This window comes from Abrus precatorius, unplaced genomic scaffold, assembly GCF_003935025.1.
Source record: "Abrus precatorius isolate BTA unplaced genomic scaffold, Abrus_2018 Scaffold7, whole genome shotgun sequence".
Lineage (NCBI taxonomy): Eukaryota > Viridiplantae > Streptophyta > Magnoliopsida > Fabales > Fabaceae > Abrus > Abrus precatorius.
In genome coordinates this window covers 31004868-31020128 of record NW_020874417.1, presented here as the reverse complement: position 1 = coordinate 31020128, position 15261 = coordinate 31004868, and the positions used below count along the sequence as shown (strand labels likewise).

Sequence of the window (15261 nt, the reverse complement as noted above, 5' to 3'; positions counted from 1 at the left end):
TCAGTACCCAATTGATGTGAGAAGAGGGCCAACTTATCAAGTTACATTTTTAGAGTATTATTCAAATATAATTACGTTGGATTCACAACTTACCAGTTAATTTTTCTCTATATTTCTTCCCTTGTGGCATTAAATGATCCTAAGTTTTTTACCTTTTTACCAATTAGCAAAATATAGGTTTATTACATTAATACTAAACTATATGTTTAATTATATTATTTAAAAGTGATCAACATTTAACAAATAGTTTGATAAAAATGGAAACTCATTCAGATTTTTATATATATTTTTCCATAATCAATTTAATCCAAACAATTATAGACTTTTTGGGACTGGCCACCACCTCTCAAACAAACAAAATTAGTCATTACATAATTTGTTTTAAAGAGTAGTTAGTATTATTTTCCCATTACCAAGTATCATTACATAATCGATCTCAGGGTTTGTCTCGGTGCCACCAACACAAACGGTTTCAGTTTTGGGCGGCCAATATTACGGAATGAACCAAACCCCTCTCCTCCGGCAGGGGAAGTTATTACTTTTGAAGAAAAACAAAAACAAGAGACTGTTGACTCATTATTGAGTGTCTTCCATTCAGTTTATTTGACGTGCATTCTTAGTGCAACGCGTAATTGATTTATAGTTAAATTTGTTCTGTATTTTAAACTAATGCTTGAAATTAAACTGTGCACACCTTAAAATTTTCCCCAATTGAGCCAGTTATGTGTACAGTGTAAGCTACTGTCTTGAATACACAATCCATACTGTAGAGTGTATATATGTGTGTTTTTTAGAATTTGCACCATAAATAATCTATAATATTTTAATTGACACTCAATCCAAGTCCCTGCTGAGATGTACAAATTTTATATTATTCCCCTGCTAAACTTAGATAAGCAGCGTTGATTGTTATGCACACCTAATTTGTTCAAAGCTTATTAATTGACCATATTTTCAACTTTCACGAATAATTACACCATAACTGCATTATACTCCTGTACCCAATTTCCAGTCAGGGAAGAAGTTACTCTTCTCTGGTATAATCTCGAGTACCGACCCTTATCATGCCAACTTTTTGGTTCCCATGATCAGCTAGAATCTACCCATGATAGGAGTATTATACTGTTGTCCTTGCAAATTAGTGTCGGGAGCATTAAATACAATTTGTTAAATGTTCTTAATTATTCTTAAAAATATATATTTATATTTATAACTTAATAAAAAATGCACATAATTTGGTTAATGATTGTTTGTGTTTCTTAGCAAAAGGGAGGGGAAAGTCAAAGAAGATGCATTTTATGGTAAGAAAGAGGGAAGTGAGTGAGGTTGGTAGGATGGTACTGGTCCATAAAAGTTTCGTCCAAGCTGTGACAAGGCGAATTTACAGCAGTCTCAAAAGAGGAAACCCACAATAAATGACCCTCCCCCACAACAAAACACAAGTCCACGCACCCAGACTTTAACCCAAACGGATAAGGCAAAGGCCTCTAATTAACACACCAACAATTACCATATCCAAAAAAACCCAACCATTCACACACACACACACTGTTCTACTCAATTCTGAAAGTCATCAGATTCTCCATTACATGCAACTGCCCCCCTCCCCCATTATAAAACCCACCAACGCTCTCCCACAACACACAACAAGAAACACAAACCCAAGCTAACTCTATCACACCATGGAACCTCTCCCTGCCACCAAACACAACAACAATCCAACAAAGCCATCTTCACTACACCTGGAGGATCCCGCCACAGAGCCCAGTCCTCTCCGGAAAATAATAGTGGTGGCCTCCATAGCTGCCGGGGTGCAATTCGGGTGGGCCCTACAGCTCTCCCTGTTGACTCCATACGTCCAGTTGCTTGGCATCCCTCACACTTGGGCCGCCTTCATCTGGCTATGCGGCCCAATCTCCGGCATGCTCGTCCAGCCCATAGTCGGCTACCACAGTGACCGCTGCACCTCCCGCTTTGGTCGCCGACGTCCCTTTATTGCCGCCGGCGCTCTTGCCGTCGCCATCGCCGTCTTCCTCATCGGCTATGCCGCAGACCTCGGCCACTCGTTCGGCGACTCCCTTGCTAAGAAAACCCGCCCCCGAGCCATCGCCATCTTTGTCGTGGGTTTCTGGATCCTCGACGTCGCCAACAACATGCTCCAGGGCCCCTGCCGTGCCCTCCTCGCCGACCTCGCCGCCGGCGACCACCGCAAAACCAGAACCGCCAACGCCTTCTTCTCCTTCTTCATGGCAGTCGGCAACGTCCTCGGTTATGCCGCCGGCTCCTACAGCGGCCTCCACCACGTGTTCCCCTTCACGAAAACGAAGGCCTGTGACGTCTACTGTGCGAACTTGAAGAGCTGCTTCTTCCTCTCCATTGCGCTTCTCTTGGTGCTTGCCACCGCGGCCATGACCTACGTGAAGGAGAAAACGCTCTCACGAGAGAAGAACGTTAACGCGGAAACTGAGGAGGACGGTGGTGGGTCACGTGGAGGCATGCCTTGTTTTGGGCAGTTATTTGGTGCATTTCGGGAGCTTCAGAGACCCATGTGGATCCTTCTGTTGGTGACGTGTCTGAATTGGATTGCATGGTTCCCTTTCTTGCTTTTTGACACAGATTGGATGGGGAGAGAGGTGTACGGGGGAAAGGTTGGAGAAGGTAAGGCCTACGATAAGGGCGTGCGCGCGGGTGCTTTGGGCCTCATGTTGAATTCTGTTGTGCTCGGTGTGACGTCGTTGGGCGTGGAGATCCTCGCGCGTGGGGTTGGGGGCGTGAAGAGGTTGTGGGGAATTGTTAACTTCTTGCTGGCTATTTGTTTGGCCATGACCGTTTTGGTCACCAAGTTGGCCGAGCATTCTCGCCACTTCGCTCCTGGCCAATCCGACCCTCTTCCTCCTCCCGGCGGCGTGAAGGCCGGCGCGTTGGCTCTCTTTTCCGTCCTTGGAATCCCTCTTGCGGTACGCTTTTCAAATATTTCTTATTATTTCATAATTATCTTTATTAAAATATCCCTATTCATTTCTACGGTTTCAAATTTTTTTTATGGATATGTACTTTGAATTTACATATTTGATTGCTGGTGGGCGGTGGACAAGAAGAATAAAGGACAAATAATTTGTGTTACTGGAAGAAAATGGGGAAAAGTTAAAACACTTTAACTCCTTTTGTTTAAACAAAAATTAGAATGGAGTCGGTCACTCGCCATGCATGAATTAGCCATGTGAATTTACGATCTCCCAAGATTTTCCTTGGTTTTTTGTGCGGTTGATACTGCAGTGCGCTGGGCCCCCCTCAGTAAATACGAAACAATACTCCTTATTTTTCTTTTAAAATGTGGACTCTGTTTCTAATTCGACAAATTTTTATTTGGACTCTACTTTGAGAAAATAAATACTTTGCTTGACCGTTGCTTTTGTTTCAACTGGAATAGACAATGATCAATTTGTTTTCATGTTTTTTTTGCTTTTCCTTGATTGTGATTCCCTCTAATGATGAACAGTCTATTTAATTGCAAATACTAATAAATAGCATGCCAATCATGACATTAATAGATTAATTTTGGAATCAAGATGCAGAGCCAGGGGCTACTATCCTGATTTTATCCTATCAATAAAATAAAAGATACCATCCAAAGTTTCAGGTCACAGTTTATACTCCGTGATTATTGTATTTAATGTATTTAACTTTTGCAATGCAATTTGCAAACACAGCTTAGCTTTTCCGTGATGCTATTTGTTTAAAATACAAACCTACTTCTTCACTTCTGCCTTCACTTATCCATTTATTTTAAAAAAAAATAAAGGATTAAAGGTGGAAAAGCATACAAAACAAAAGTCAAAAAGGTTTATTCTACAAGATACAGTAGTAACCTAATGCTTTCTTTGTGCATCTTTTCAGATTACTTACAGCATCCCATTTGCTTTGGCATCAATATTCTCCAGCACCTCAGGGGCAGGCCAGGGTAAGACAATCATAACTCACTTCATTAAGCAATTTTACTGAATATGCATAATTGGTCATCTTAAACAAAAAATGCATAACCTTTGTCTTTTGTTAAAAAATTTCAGGGTTGTCTCTAGGAGTTCTCAATCTTGCAATTGTCATACCACAGGTCAGAACTAAATTGTTTTTCCACTTAATTTAATCATATGTTTTTATTGTTAATTATTGGCTAACTGTGAGTACTTATGTATTTTATATAGATGGTGGTGTCTGTGGTGAGTGGACCATGGGATGCTCTGTTTGGTGGTGGAAACTTGCCAGCGTTTGTGGTGGGTGCTGTGGCGGCTGCGGCCAGTGGGCTTCTATCCATAATTCTGCTGCCATCTCCGCCGCCGGATTTGGCCAAAGCTGCCACCGCAGCCGGAGGAGGGTTCCATTAATCAGTGGAATGGAACATTTTCATCATCATCTCTCTTTTTTGTCCCAGTGTTTAATATGGAAAAAGGAGAACGCTTTCTTTTCTTTTACTTTTTTTTTGTTTGAAGCCGTTGTGTATAAGGCTTTTAGGTCCCAACAAATGCTACAATTGCCGTTTTTGTGGCATCAATGACTAATAACAGTCATTTTAATTGTAAAGTTTGATGTGGCTGTACATAACCCTGTTCAAGCAGGACCCAGCCCTGTCTTTATTTATATACTAGTTGGTATATTTTGGGTGCTCGGGGGAATGTAGTGATTGAAGTAAGCATGCATGGATGGTTAATCCATTAATAATATATGTGGGCTGAATTGGACCAGCTACTTTCCTATTCCCCACTTACTTTCCATTGTCTTCTCTAGTGATTATTAGTACTATAATAATAACATTCTCTCTTATCTCCATCATAGCCAAAGCAAGACTTGTGTTTATTTTAGAATCTTTTTCTTTTGTCATTAAATTCTATAAATAATTGATACTATTTTATGGTAAAGAAGTTGTGTACAGCTCAATACTAGCAGAACAGTGATGTGAACTCAATATCAGTGCCACATATTCCCCTTCCTCCCCATTGTTTTCAATCAAAATCGACTACATGGTTAAACAAATTTATTAATGAACACAATCTAATTCAGGAATTCTTCTTGATTTATGTTCAGAAGTTAAAGTCTTGGGTTTGTTTCTCATTACTTACTAGCTTCTTGTAAGTTCTTACAAGGACTGGTACAAACAATTTTTACACCAATTAATTCAGCCCATCCCAATCAGAATGGAAGAAGGAATATCGTTTAACCAAACTGTAATTAGACAAATAAACGTAGGAAACCAACACGCAGGCTTCATGGTTACCAATTATCGGATAAGCTCCTAAAAGGAGATTGAAGAGCCAAAAATTCCAACTTAGCCTGCAAATATACTAATTATCCAAAAGCTTGTAGTCATAGCTTTCTAAGAATATCAAGCTATCTCACTTAAATTTAATTTTATAACGTATTTGGAACGTGTAAGAATCAGTACCACGTTTTTTTTTAATTAGAGAGAGTGAGGTGGGGGACGCTGCAAAAGTCCAACCACTGCCACACTTTGTTTTAGCAATGGCAGTGATGTTGCTAAATTAGGTGTGATTGGTGAGGATACATAAATTGTTAATGAAGCAAGACTCAAAATTGCTTTCTACTTTGATGTCACGACAAGTGATGATGAACTTGGCAAAAGAGGAGAAATTGACGAATCTTCCTCCAACATACTCTGTACTCGAACTTAGTAACTGATGTCCGTTCAAGCACAATCTTGCTGTTGCTGAGACTTGACTTGAACTTGCCTAAGCATGTTATGTGTATTAAATTTATTAATAAATTTATAATTATCACTTTCCAACATTTATAGTTAAAATTTATGTAACTGTTTGCTGTAAAATAAATTATGTTTGAATTGTTAATTAATTTAATATAAAAACCTAATGCATGCAAGATTTATACAATAATCTTTCCGTAGCCAAAATAAAATAAAGTGCCGTGCCATGCAATCAATAAACCAAATGGTTTTGATGCTTAATTCAGTGCTTCTACTGTGGCAGAGGACACATGTTGCCTCTTAGGCCTTAGCTCCTCAATTTAATATGTAAAATCTTTTTTCATTCTTGAGAATCATGATTTCTCAGAATATTTATGTTTGATGTGCTTAAAAGATCTTTTAAAATATTTTCAATAATATGGCTATAAATCCATTTTTATGAAAATATTAGATTTTCATCTCTCTTAAAAATATTTTATTGCAAAAACTATGCTTATATTTTTTATAATATAATCTTATATTAATTTAAAAATATTTTCAGTAAAATAACAAAAAAAACACCAAATTTTCACACAAAATCTCACTTAAATCCTTTGTTTCAAAATCTCAACTTTTAAAAGTAAATTTAAGCATTTAAAGTAACTAATATTTATTATTAGAAAAATCAATACACTTTTACATCTTCAAGAATTGTTACTATTTTGAATACTTGAATTCAATCAAAAGAATTAAAAATAAGGAATTTATAAATAAGAAAGTTATTTTTGGTGTACAAATAAAAAGGGATAAGTAGGTATAGGAAACTTCTGAGCCAAGATTAGAAAATGTAGTTAGTCTCTGACACTTTATATGAGTGAGTGGAACCCAGCGAATGACATTTCACAAGACAGCATCAGATTCCGATCTTTTACTGTTTTCTGCTGAGCTCCCAACCCACAAACTCATTTCCAGCCACAATCTTACTATTAACATTTTTCACCCTAAGATTACCCATCTCTCTACATATTATATTCAGCATTCAAAGTCATTGAATGAGTTATATTTTTCAATATTTTGTCTCCACGTCCTTAGTCAAGTAGAACACGCAAAATAATGAATTAATTTACATTATTTTTTTAAATTTACTTGGAATGAGACATTTGTTGTGCATAATGATCTTATTCAATTCAAACAAAATTGTAGTAGAAAATACTTGTGGTTAAGAAAAATATATATATATATATTTATGTTGATGTATTTGTTTATTTAAATTTTTAGCTGTAAAAATAATTATTAAAATGTTTAAAATATCATTATATTAATTATTTACATTTTTATTATTAAAAATGTCTAAAAAATTGATTTATTGCTTGATTATTGTTTAAATTTTTTATATTAGCACTTTAATATTTTATAAATAAAAATGTAATAATATTTTGCATCTTAAAGAACTAAATTATTATGCAATTTTTTAAATTTAATATAATCACATTTTAATTATGATTAATTAACTTATGGTTTAAATTTGTAAAAAATTAATGAAGTGATACATACAACTTGAAGGATAAAAGTTGAGAGTGTATATGTTTATTAAATATCAACCCCTCTAAGTCTTTTATATTTACCTGCATATTTAGACTCTGTTTAAAAGTTTAGAGGAAGAACAAAAAAAAGAATTTAAAGGATAAGTGAAAGAAAAAAAAAAAAAAGGAACAAGAGTTAAATCATTTTTTTATTTGAATATTTAAAATTTAACCCTCCAATTTGAATAAATTTTAAAAATTAAATTCAAGAAAACTTTAGACAATTTAAAAGAAATTTTTTTATCATTTCTCTTTTTTTTTAATTATTAAACAAGAGTTAATTATTAAAAAAAAATTCTCCTCTTAAAAAGAACATTCAAACAACTTTTTAAGTTTTATTCAAAGAAAAAAAAAGGAAGGGAAAGAAAAGGGAAAAAATAAAAAATAAGGAAGATTAATAAATAAATTCTTTTTTTATTTAAAAAATAAGAATAATCATGATGAAAGTATTTATCTTCTTTCAGTTACCCTTCAAAAACTAACTCTAAAGTAAAGTTTTAAGAAAATGAATTCAATTAACTGTAACACTTCCTAAAATGATACATGGAGGACGTTTATATCAAGAATCAATGTTGTATACGCATATTGATGCTCATTTTTAATTTATTTTTTAAATTTAATTTCGATGCATACGAAATTTTAACTTAATTATTAATACATTATAATAAAACATATGGATTGAGTGAAAATTAAAACATTATAATTTAATATTATAATAACCATTTTTAAATTGGTTTTTATTTTGAATTATAACTTCGCATCAATCTTGCAGTGCAATATCAACAACAGCATGATGTTGAAAAAAACCCAACAAAAACTTAAATAAAGAGGCCACCCTTAGCATGTTTCTTGGCTAATCAGTTTCGGGCCTCATGTTTGGGCCCTAGTGGATTTTACTTTTTTGACAGACTTCTGGGATTGTTGGGTTTACATTGAGAATCTCTTTACCCAATCTTGGGTTGTATGGTCCATTTCGTTCAGCTTTGCCTGTAGGTAAGTAGGTTCGGTTCACGTTCCCTTGGGCCTTTTGCATTTTTTACTTCAACAAAGGAGGCATTATTTTTATAATATGGGCCCGTGTTACCTTTCACCGTCCACCAAAAGACAATTATTGTTATTTTTAGATCCAAAAGAAATACCATTATTTTGATAGTTTTAGAGTAAATTATAGTCGGTTTATGCAATTATACTATCATATAATTTAATACCTTAACTGAATTATAGTTGGTTTATACGTAAAAAAGTTACCTTTCTATTTTTCAAAAACCGGTCAATTCATTATCCTATTTCAAAAATAAAAAATAAAAAAAATCTAACCTTAAAAATACTAATACAGTACAAGTTTTGTGAATATATAAATTAATTTAATATACACATAATTAAAATCAGAAAAAAATATTGAATAATTAATAATTTTATGAAATTTTGACTTAAACCTAAACTTAGTTAAATTGTATTTTTCTTTGTAAACATTTCAGGACAAAATATGACATCAACAATTTTTATTTTTATTTTTATTTTTGCCATTTTTGTTATCAATATCTTAATGATGTTGCTTTTAAATTCCCAAAAACTCTCCCTTCTTCTCCACCCAATTATTCTTTTACTACTCACCTTACAAACAACAACTCACCCACCACAAACTCCCTTGTCAACAAGTAAGCTTTTCTCTATGTTACGATAAAGCCTAAACATGAAATAAATTCCTGATCAAGCAAGTCTTTTTGCCATGTTGTTGAAAGGGCTTCAAAATTAAAGGAGGGACAAGTTTGACAAATAATCAACTGAGGATTGTGAATCAAATTTCAAAATATCCTCACCCCACCTTTTATTATCATTATGATTATAAGAACAACAAATATTTTAAACAAAATTACTTAAAAATTAATGAAAATAAACTCACTCTTACTGATATATGAACAATATGTATAAGGATAAAAAACTTGATCAGTAAAAAGTTGGTTTCGTGTTTTACCTTCCTTTTTTAAGCCTTTTCCCAGCACAAAATAGAAGAAAAAAAAGAGTTAAGAAAGAAAAATAAATTCATGAATTTTAGAAACAATGTATTTTTTTAGACTATTTCAATATTTATCGATGCAAATGCTTTTTAAAATTATGAATGGACCGAATGAGTTCACTTTATCCTTGTCATGTTGATTTTTCAACTAAAAGGATCCCAACTAAAGTGCAAATGAAACTCATATCGAGTAAAATAACAGTTCAGTCTTTTAAAAAAATGGAGCCAATCACACTGTTTTTTTAAAATAAAAACATCACTTTGACAAATAAATAAATTATCATTTTTACTAATAAGACAATTTTTTTAAATTAATTTTTAATACAAATTATAGATATTCTTAAAAAAAAAAAAACTCGTTCAAGAAAAATACTCTCAAATCATGGTTTGTTAACTTCAAAGAGAATAAAAAATATACATAATCTTTTGAAAATATGATCTCGTTCAAAAACGTAATAGTTACTAAAATCAAAAGTTAAAGAACTTATTATCATTACAAGGTAAAAAAGTTATTCAACCCAAAAAGTATTTATAAAATATTTATATTCATTTAATTTCAAGAAGAATAATGAAATACTTATATTATTTGAACAGATTTTTGATGTATTAAATCGATATTAGTAATTGAAAATTTAAATTAAATAATAGAATTAGATTTTTTTTAATACTAATCGTTAAATTTACGCAATTATTTTATTTAATAATTTTTTGTAACATACACAATTAACTTTTTACAGTTGATTTTAAAATATTATTAAATATTTTATCACATCACTTTATTTTAACGAAAATATATAAATTATTTAAATTACATGAAATTTAATATAAATTATCAAATAAATAATATAAAATTATTTAAAGGTTAAATAAATTTATTTTATATTTTATAAAAGTAATTTAGTTTAAATTTCACATTATGTAAATATTTTGTTTTTTAAAATTATTCTGACAAATCAGTAATCCCTAACATGTGACGACAAAAATAAATTTGCACTGGATCCACGCGTTATAACCTGTTCTGGAACGATTTTCCCTCAGTTAAGAAGCCCATTTGAAAAGTACCATATAACTGCATATTAAAAAACGATCGAAATCCGTGATTGTTGAAATATTGATATATGAAACGCGAGTTCGAGGACAATGCAGCGTCAAAGTAAACTCAAGCCTACTTGTTTTTGACACAAAACCAAAGTGCACGTTTGAAATGGATCTCCGTTTAAACGATTTTAAGGTGAATCCAAACGTGTTATAGAGTCGAAGAGGAGACCAACCAACTACTGAGTCGTTGCACTTCATTCCCATCCCCATGTCTTCTCTCTCTTCAACAGAGAGATAGAAGAACACCATTCATCTCCTTCCACCATGCTCCTTCCTCCCAAACCCATCAACACCATCACCGTCACAATCATGCTTGCCTTCACCTTCTTCCTTCTCTTCCTCACCGGTTTCTTCCACATCCCCTCCGTTTCCTCTTCCCTCCCACCCATTAGCCGCCCTATAACGCCACACACTTCAGAACCCTTCACCGATCTGGTCGGTGCCTTCAGAAAATGGGATTCGCAAGTGGGTTGTGTTCGGTTCAGGGAAAAACCAAATGGGGTGCCCCTTAACCGGTCAAAGGTCGCTTCTTTACAGGAGTTTGGCGGTGATTCCGCTTGTGGGGGCTTGAAACTTAACCATGTTAGCGTTTTCGTCAAAGGGTGGACTTGGATTCCTGATAATTTGGATAACTTGTACTCTTGCTCTTGTGGGTTGAGCTGTTTGTGGACCAAATCGCCCGTTCTTGCTGACAAGCCTGATGCTTTGTTGTTTGAATCGTCTACGCCTCCGGCTCAGGTAAGGTTTTTTTGTTGAAATGTTTTGTTGCTTTGGTTGTGTTAGTTGGAATTGCAAATGGGTGTACTAGTTTTGTCAACACAATCGCATTTTTATGTTGGCAATGATTTGGGTCTTTTGGAATTGAAATGTTTGTTTTGGAATTTAGATGTGCTATGTTTGAAATTTGGGTGTCTAAGCTTTGGCAGAGTCATCGAGGTGATCTACTCTGCTCTTACCTAGAGTTTGATTTGTGATCCTTGCGCTGTTATTGTCTCTTTTGAAGTTTGATTTTTATTAATTATTCAGTTTTCACGGATGAGTCATTGATAGTGAGAATTCCTGAGGTTTTGCTGTTCGTAGTTTGTTTGAGCTTCAGTGATGTGAAGTCGTTGTTGAGGACTTGATTCGGAGTGGATCTGGGACATTTGAGTTGTCAATATGCTAGCCGAGAAGGATGTGTTCATAAATTGTAACCGAGTATGCTGGCTTTGCATAACTTGCATTGGGCATCACTTTTTTTTTTTTTTCGTATTTGGACTAAATTTATCTGATTTTTAAATATATATGAGAAGATAGATGAGCTGAGATTCATTCTTATGAATAGAAGGAAGTTATTATATTACAAATACAGCTAGCTGTGATATGAAATATGATGCATCGATGGTAGTTTTGGAGTACAAGGAGTGGTATTCGTGGAAAGCTGGTTGCAATAACGATAAGGAGAAATATCCTTTTCATCTTATACTGAGAGACTGACTAAGTCTAGAATATTTTTTTCTTCCTTTGCTGTAAACCTTTGATCAATAACTAGAAGTTTGGAAAGAGATAACATTGCTATATGGAAGGTTTTTCCATAGTCGTGCCTTCATAGCTTGAATGGCAGATTATTTTACTAAGCATTAGGTTAAGGATTTTCGGTAAAGGATCAAAACCTGTACTTAGTTTTATAAGCACTTTTTATTTTAATGTCAAGGGCATTTTATAGAAGAGTTTTATAAGCATTTTTTATTTTAAAATTTAAAAAGCTGTTCAAAATCCCACCGTCTCCTTATTTTTTAAATCAAGATGATTTTATTGCCTACCCTTCTCGAATGTTTCTCATGCATGGTTGTCTTGCAGAATATGCTTTAGGCTTTCAAGATTCTTTTGCCAATAACATATATTGTGATATTGCCTTTGGACCACTTTGTTATGCCTTTTATTTTTCTAATCTCAGAGGCACATGGGAGAACCGCTTCGTGCATACATGGATCTTGAAGCTGGCCGAAAGAGATCAGGCCGAGAGGATATATATATTAGTTATCATGCTGAAGATGATGTGCAGTCAACCTATGCTGGTGCTCTATTTCACAATGGTCGAAACTATCATGTCTCTAATAATAAAAACAGCGTAAGTAGTTTATTCAGAGGATATTAAATGACATATTATAAAGTAAGACTCATAGCAACCTAATCCCATATTATCACTTGTAGGATATACTTGTTTATTGGTCTTCATCGCGGTGTCTCTCTCAAAGGAATGAACTTGCCAAGAAACTCCTTGGCTTGCTGCCGCATCATTCATTTGGCAAGTGCCTAAATAATGTTGGTGGTCTAGACATGGCTCTTTCTTTTTATCCTGAATGTGCAAATGATGCCAACGTTACACCAAAATGGTGGGATCATTTACATTGTGCCATGTCTCACTACAAGTTTGTTCTTGCCATTGAGAACACTTTTATTGAAAGTTACGTAACGGAGAAACTATTTTATGCCTTAGACTCTGGTGCCGTTCCTATATACTTTGGTGCACCAAATGTCATGGATTTTGTTCCTCCACATTCAATAATTGATGGTAGAAAATTCAGCTCTCTGGAAGAGTTGGCTTCGTATGTGAAGTCTGTAGCTAATGATCCTGTAGCCTATGCAGAATACCACGCATGGAGAAGGTGTGGTGTGCTAGGTAACTATGGAAAAACACGAGCCGTGAGCCTCGACACCTTGCCGTGCCGGTTATGTGAGGCTGTTAGCAGAAAAGGGGGAAGAAATGCTAGAAGCTAATGTGAGTTTTTGGCTAAATTTGTTGGCACAGATTGACACATTGAATTTAGGCTTGCTACCTGTACAGAGGCACACACACTGCTTGTTTCACTGAGGTAAGTATTGGACCAACAAAGGACACAAAATCAGAAAGGCTTAGCTCATGCGATGATGATGAAATTGTAAGGATTATTCCATTTGTTTTATTTTTTATTTTTCTCCTTTTCTGATAGAAAGTGGTTGACGCTATCTCCACCTAGTTAATCTAGGTTACACTTAGTGTTAGTCTTTTGTTGATGATGTATATTTTTCGAGAAACACGTGCATATGTCAACTTGCAACGACAATTCATGGACGAAATGCAAGCACCAAAACCTTACTGAAAATTGAATTGGATGACTTGGGACAATAATATATTGGAAAATGTAAATGTTACATTTATAACTGTTGTTGCTTTTTTGTGGTACGAATTGGTAATGGGATGTTGAAGTCAAGTATGAGCAGAGAAATCTCACATTGGATAAAAATAAGAAGCTGAGTATCCAGTAGCTGACAAGGTTTGTTTGTATGATTTTATGTGATCACATTGAGTACAGTATCTAAGTTTGTGAATTGTGTGGTTTTAGGTGATCATATTATAACAAGGTTTTGACTAAGGATGAGAAGAAAAAAGCCTTTTGCAATTTTAATCTTGGAATCTTACCTACATTAAAAAAAGAAAGAAACAAAAAAGAGAAGAAAAAATACATAAATTTTAACATAGTTGGGAATCTTTTTACTTATGAATTTTTAACATAATTTTATTAGTCTGATCACAACTATCTAAGGTTTTAGTACACAAATGATTATATGATATGATGAGTTAATACAAAATAAATATTTATATTTATATTTATATTATTTTCATTGTTAAATTTGGAACTAAGCATGGTTGCTTATAGCGGAGCACAAACGTGGAGTGAAGCAAGAAATTGTCTTGGCATAATAGGATGCATGGCAAAGAGACGAAAATTTATGTGATGGCATTATGGATGATCAAAACGACAAACTGGGCGGTGCACAGTCACTTACACTTGTTTCCTATTTTTTTGTTTTTTTAAAAAATTTGAAAATACACTAGTTTATGTGCTTGCGGGCTTGTACCTTCTATAAAGTTTTGAAGGTAAAAAATGGGTATATATATATATATATATGTTGCTTTTAAATTGAGTTATATGACGGTTATAGAAGTAGTTAAAATTTAAATATATTTAGTTTAAACTAATCTAGCATTTTATTTTTTATTTTAAAAGTGTAAATTTTAAAAATATTTATTAGAAATAAAATTTTATCATTTTAAAAAATATTGGATAGGATAATCAATGAATCATAAATTAAGAAATGTTCAGTTACAATTAGAAAATAAAAGAATGCTAAATTTTAATAGCAATATAGCAGTACGCAAGCAAATAAACAGAAACAATCTAAGTATGCATGTTGAAATCAATAGAATTTAATAATATTAAACACTCCAAACATGATAAGTTAAAATCAAGAATAAATCATAAAAATCACAATCTTGACTTACAAAAGAATTTAAAAGATTCACATGATAAAAGACTGTCCAATATTGGTTGATTAAGAAAGCCTGAAGACACTTCAATAAAATGATGTTAAATATTAAGAGTGTTACAACAATGCATAGAAAAAATACAAAAAAAAATCAAGCATGTATATTTAATACTAAATATAACTTAACAACTTTCAAATATTTAATACTATTCTCTTATTTTTTTAGCAACACAAACTCAATCGCAAAATAGACTCTTTTTTACTTTTGGATTAGCTAGCACAAATATGAAGATAAGTCTAATATATATATATATATATATATATATATATATATATTTTAAATTAGTATAAGTTTAAAAATAACTCAAGTGAGTTTGAATATTGTTAAAATGTTTCTTATTTTATAGAAACGATTTAGACTCAAATTTCCTACTATCAACAATTCCTGTTAAGAACTTGAGGTCATAATAAAGGAACAGGGCGAGTAAGAACCCGACCCATTTACCCTGAAACGATCCATTTCCATTAGTTATCGAATTGAAGGATCACATATTAATGCAATGCGGTTTGAGTCTCACAGT

The 15261-nt window shown here is 33.4% G+C and overlaps 2 protein-coding genes across 2 annotated transcripts; both read left to right on the top strand.

Annotated features, from left to right (window-relative positions):
- Positions 1 to 1293: 1293 nt before the first annotated feature.
- Positions 1294 to 4907, top strand: LOC113871282 (sucrose transport protein-like). The gene is made up of 4 exons (XM_027508277.1): positions 1294 to 2957; positions 3898 to 3961; positions 4068 to 4111; positions 4203 to 4907. The coding sequence occupies exons 1-4, from the start codon at positions 1683 to 1685 to the stop codon at positions 4380 to 4382; spliced, it is 1563 nt and encodes a 520-aa protein (XP_027364078.1). The 5' UTR covers positions 1294 to 1682; the 3' UTR covers positions 4383 to 4907.
- A 5529-nt stretch (positions 4908 to 10436) lies between these two features.
- LOC113872060 (alpha-(1,4)-fucosyltransferase) lies at positions 10437 to 13567 on the top strand. Its single transcript, XM_027509281.1, has 3 exons — positions 10437 to 11128; positions 12327 to 12500; positions 12584 to 13567. Exons 1-3 carry the CDS (start codon positions 10655 to 10657, stop codon positions 13148 to 13150), a joined length of 1215 nt encoding a protein of 404 aa, XP_027365082.1. The 5' UTR covers positions 10437 to 10654; the 3' UTR covers positions 13151 to 13567.
- The last annotated feature ends 1694 nt before the right edge of the window (positions 13568 to 15261 follow it).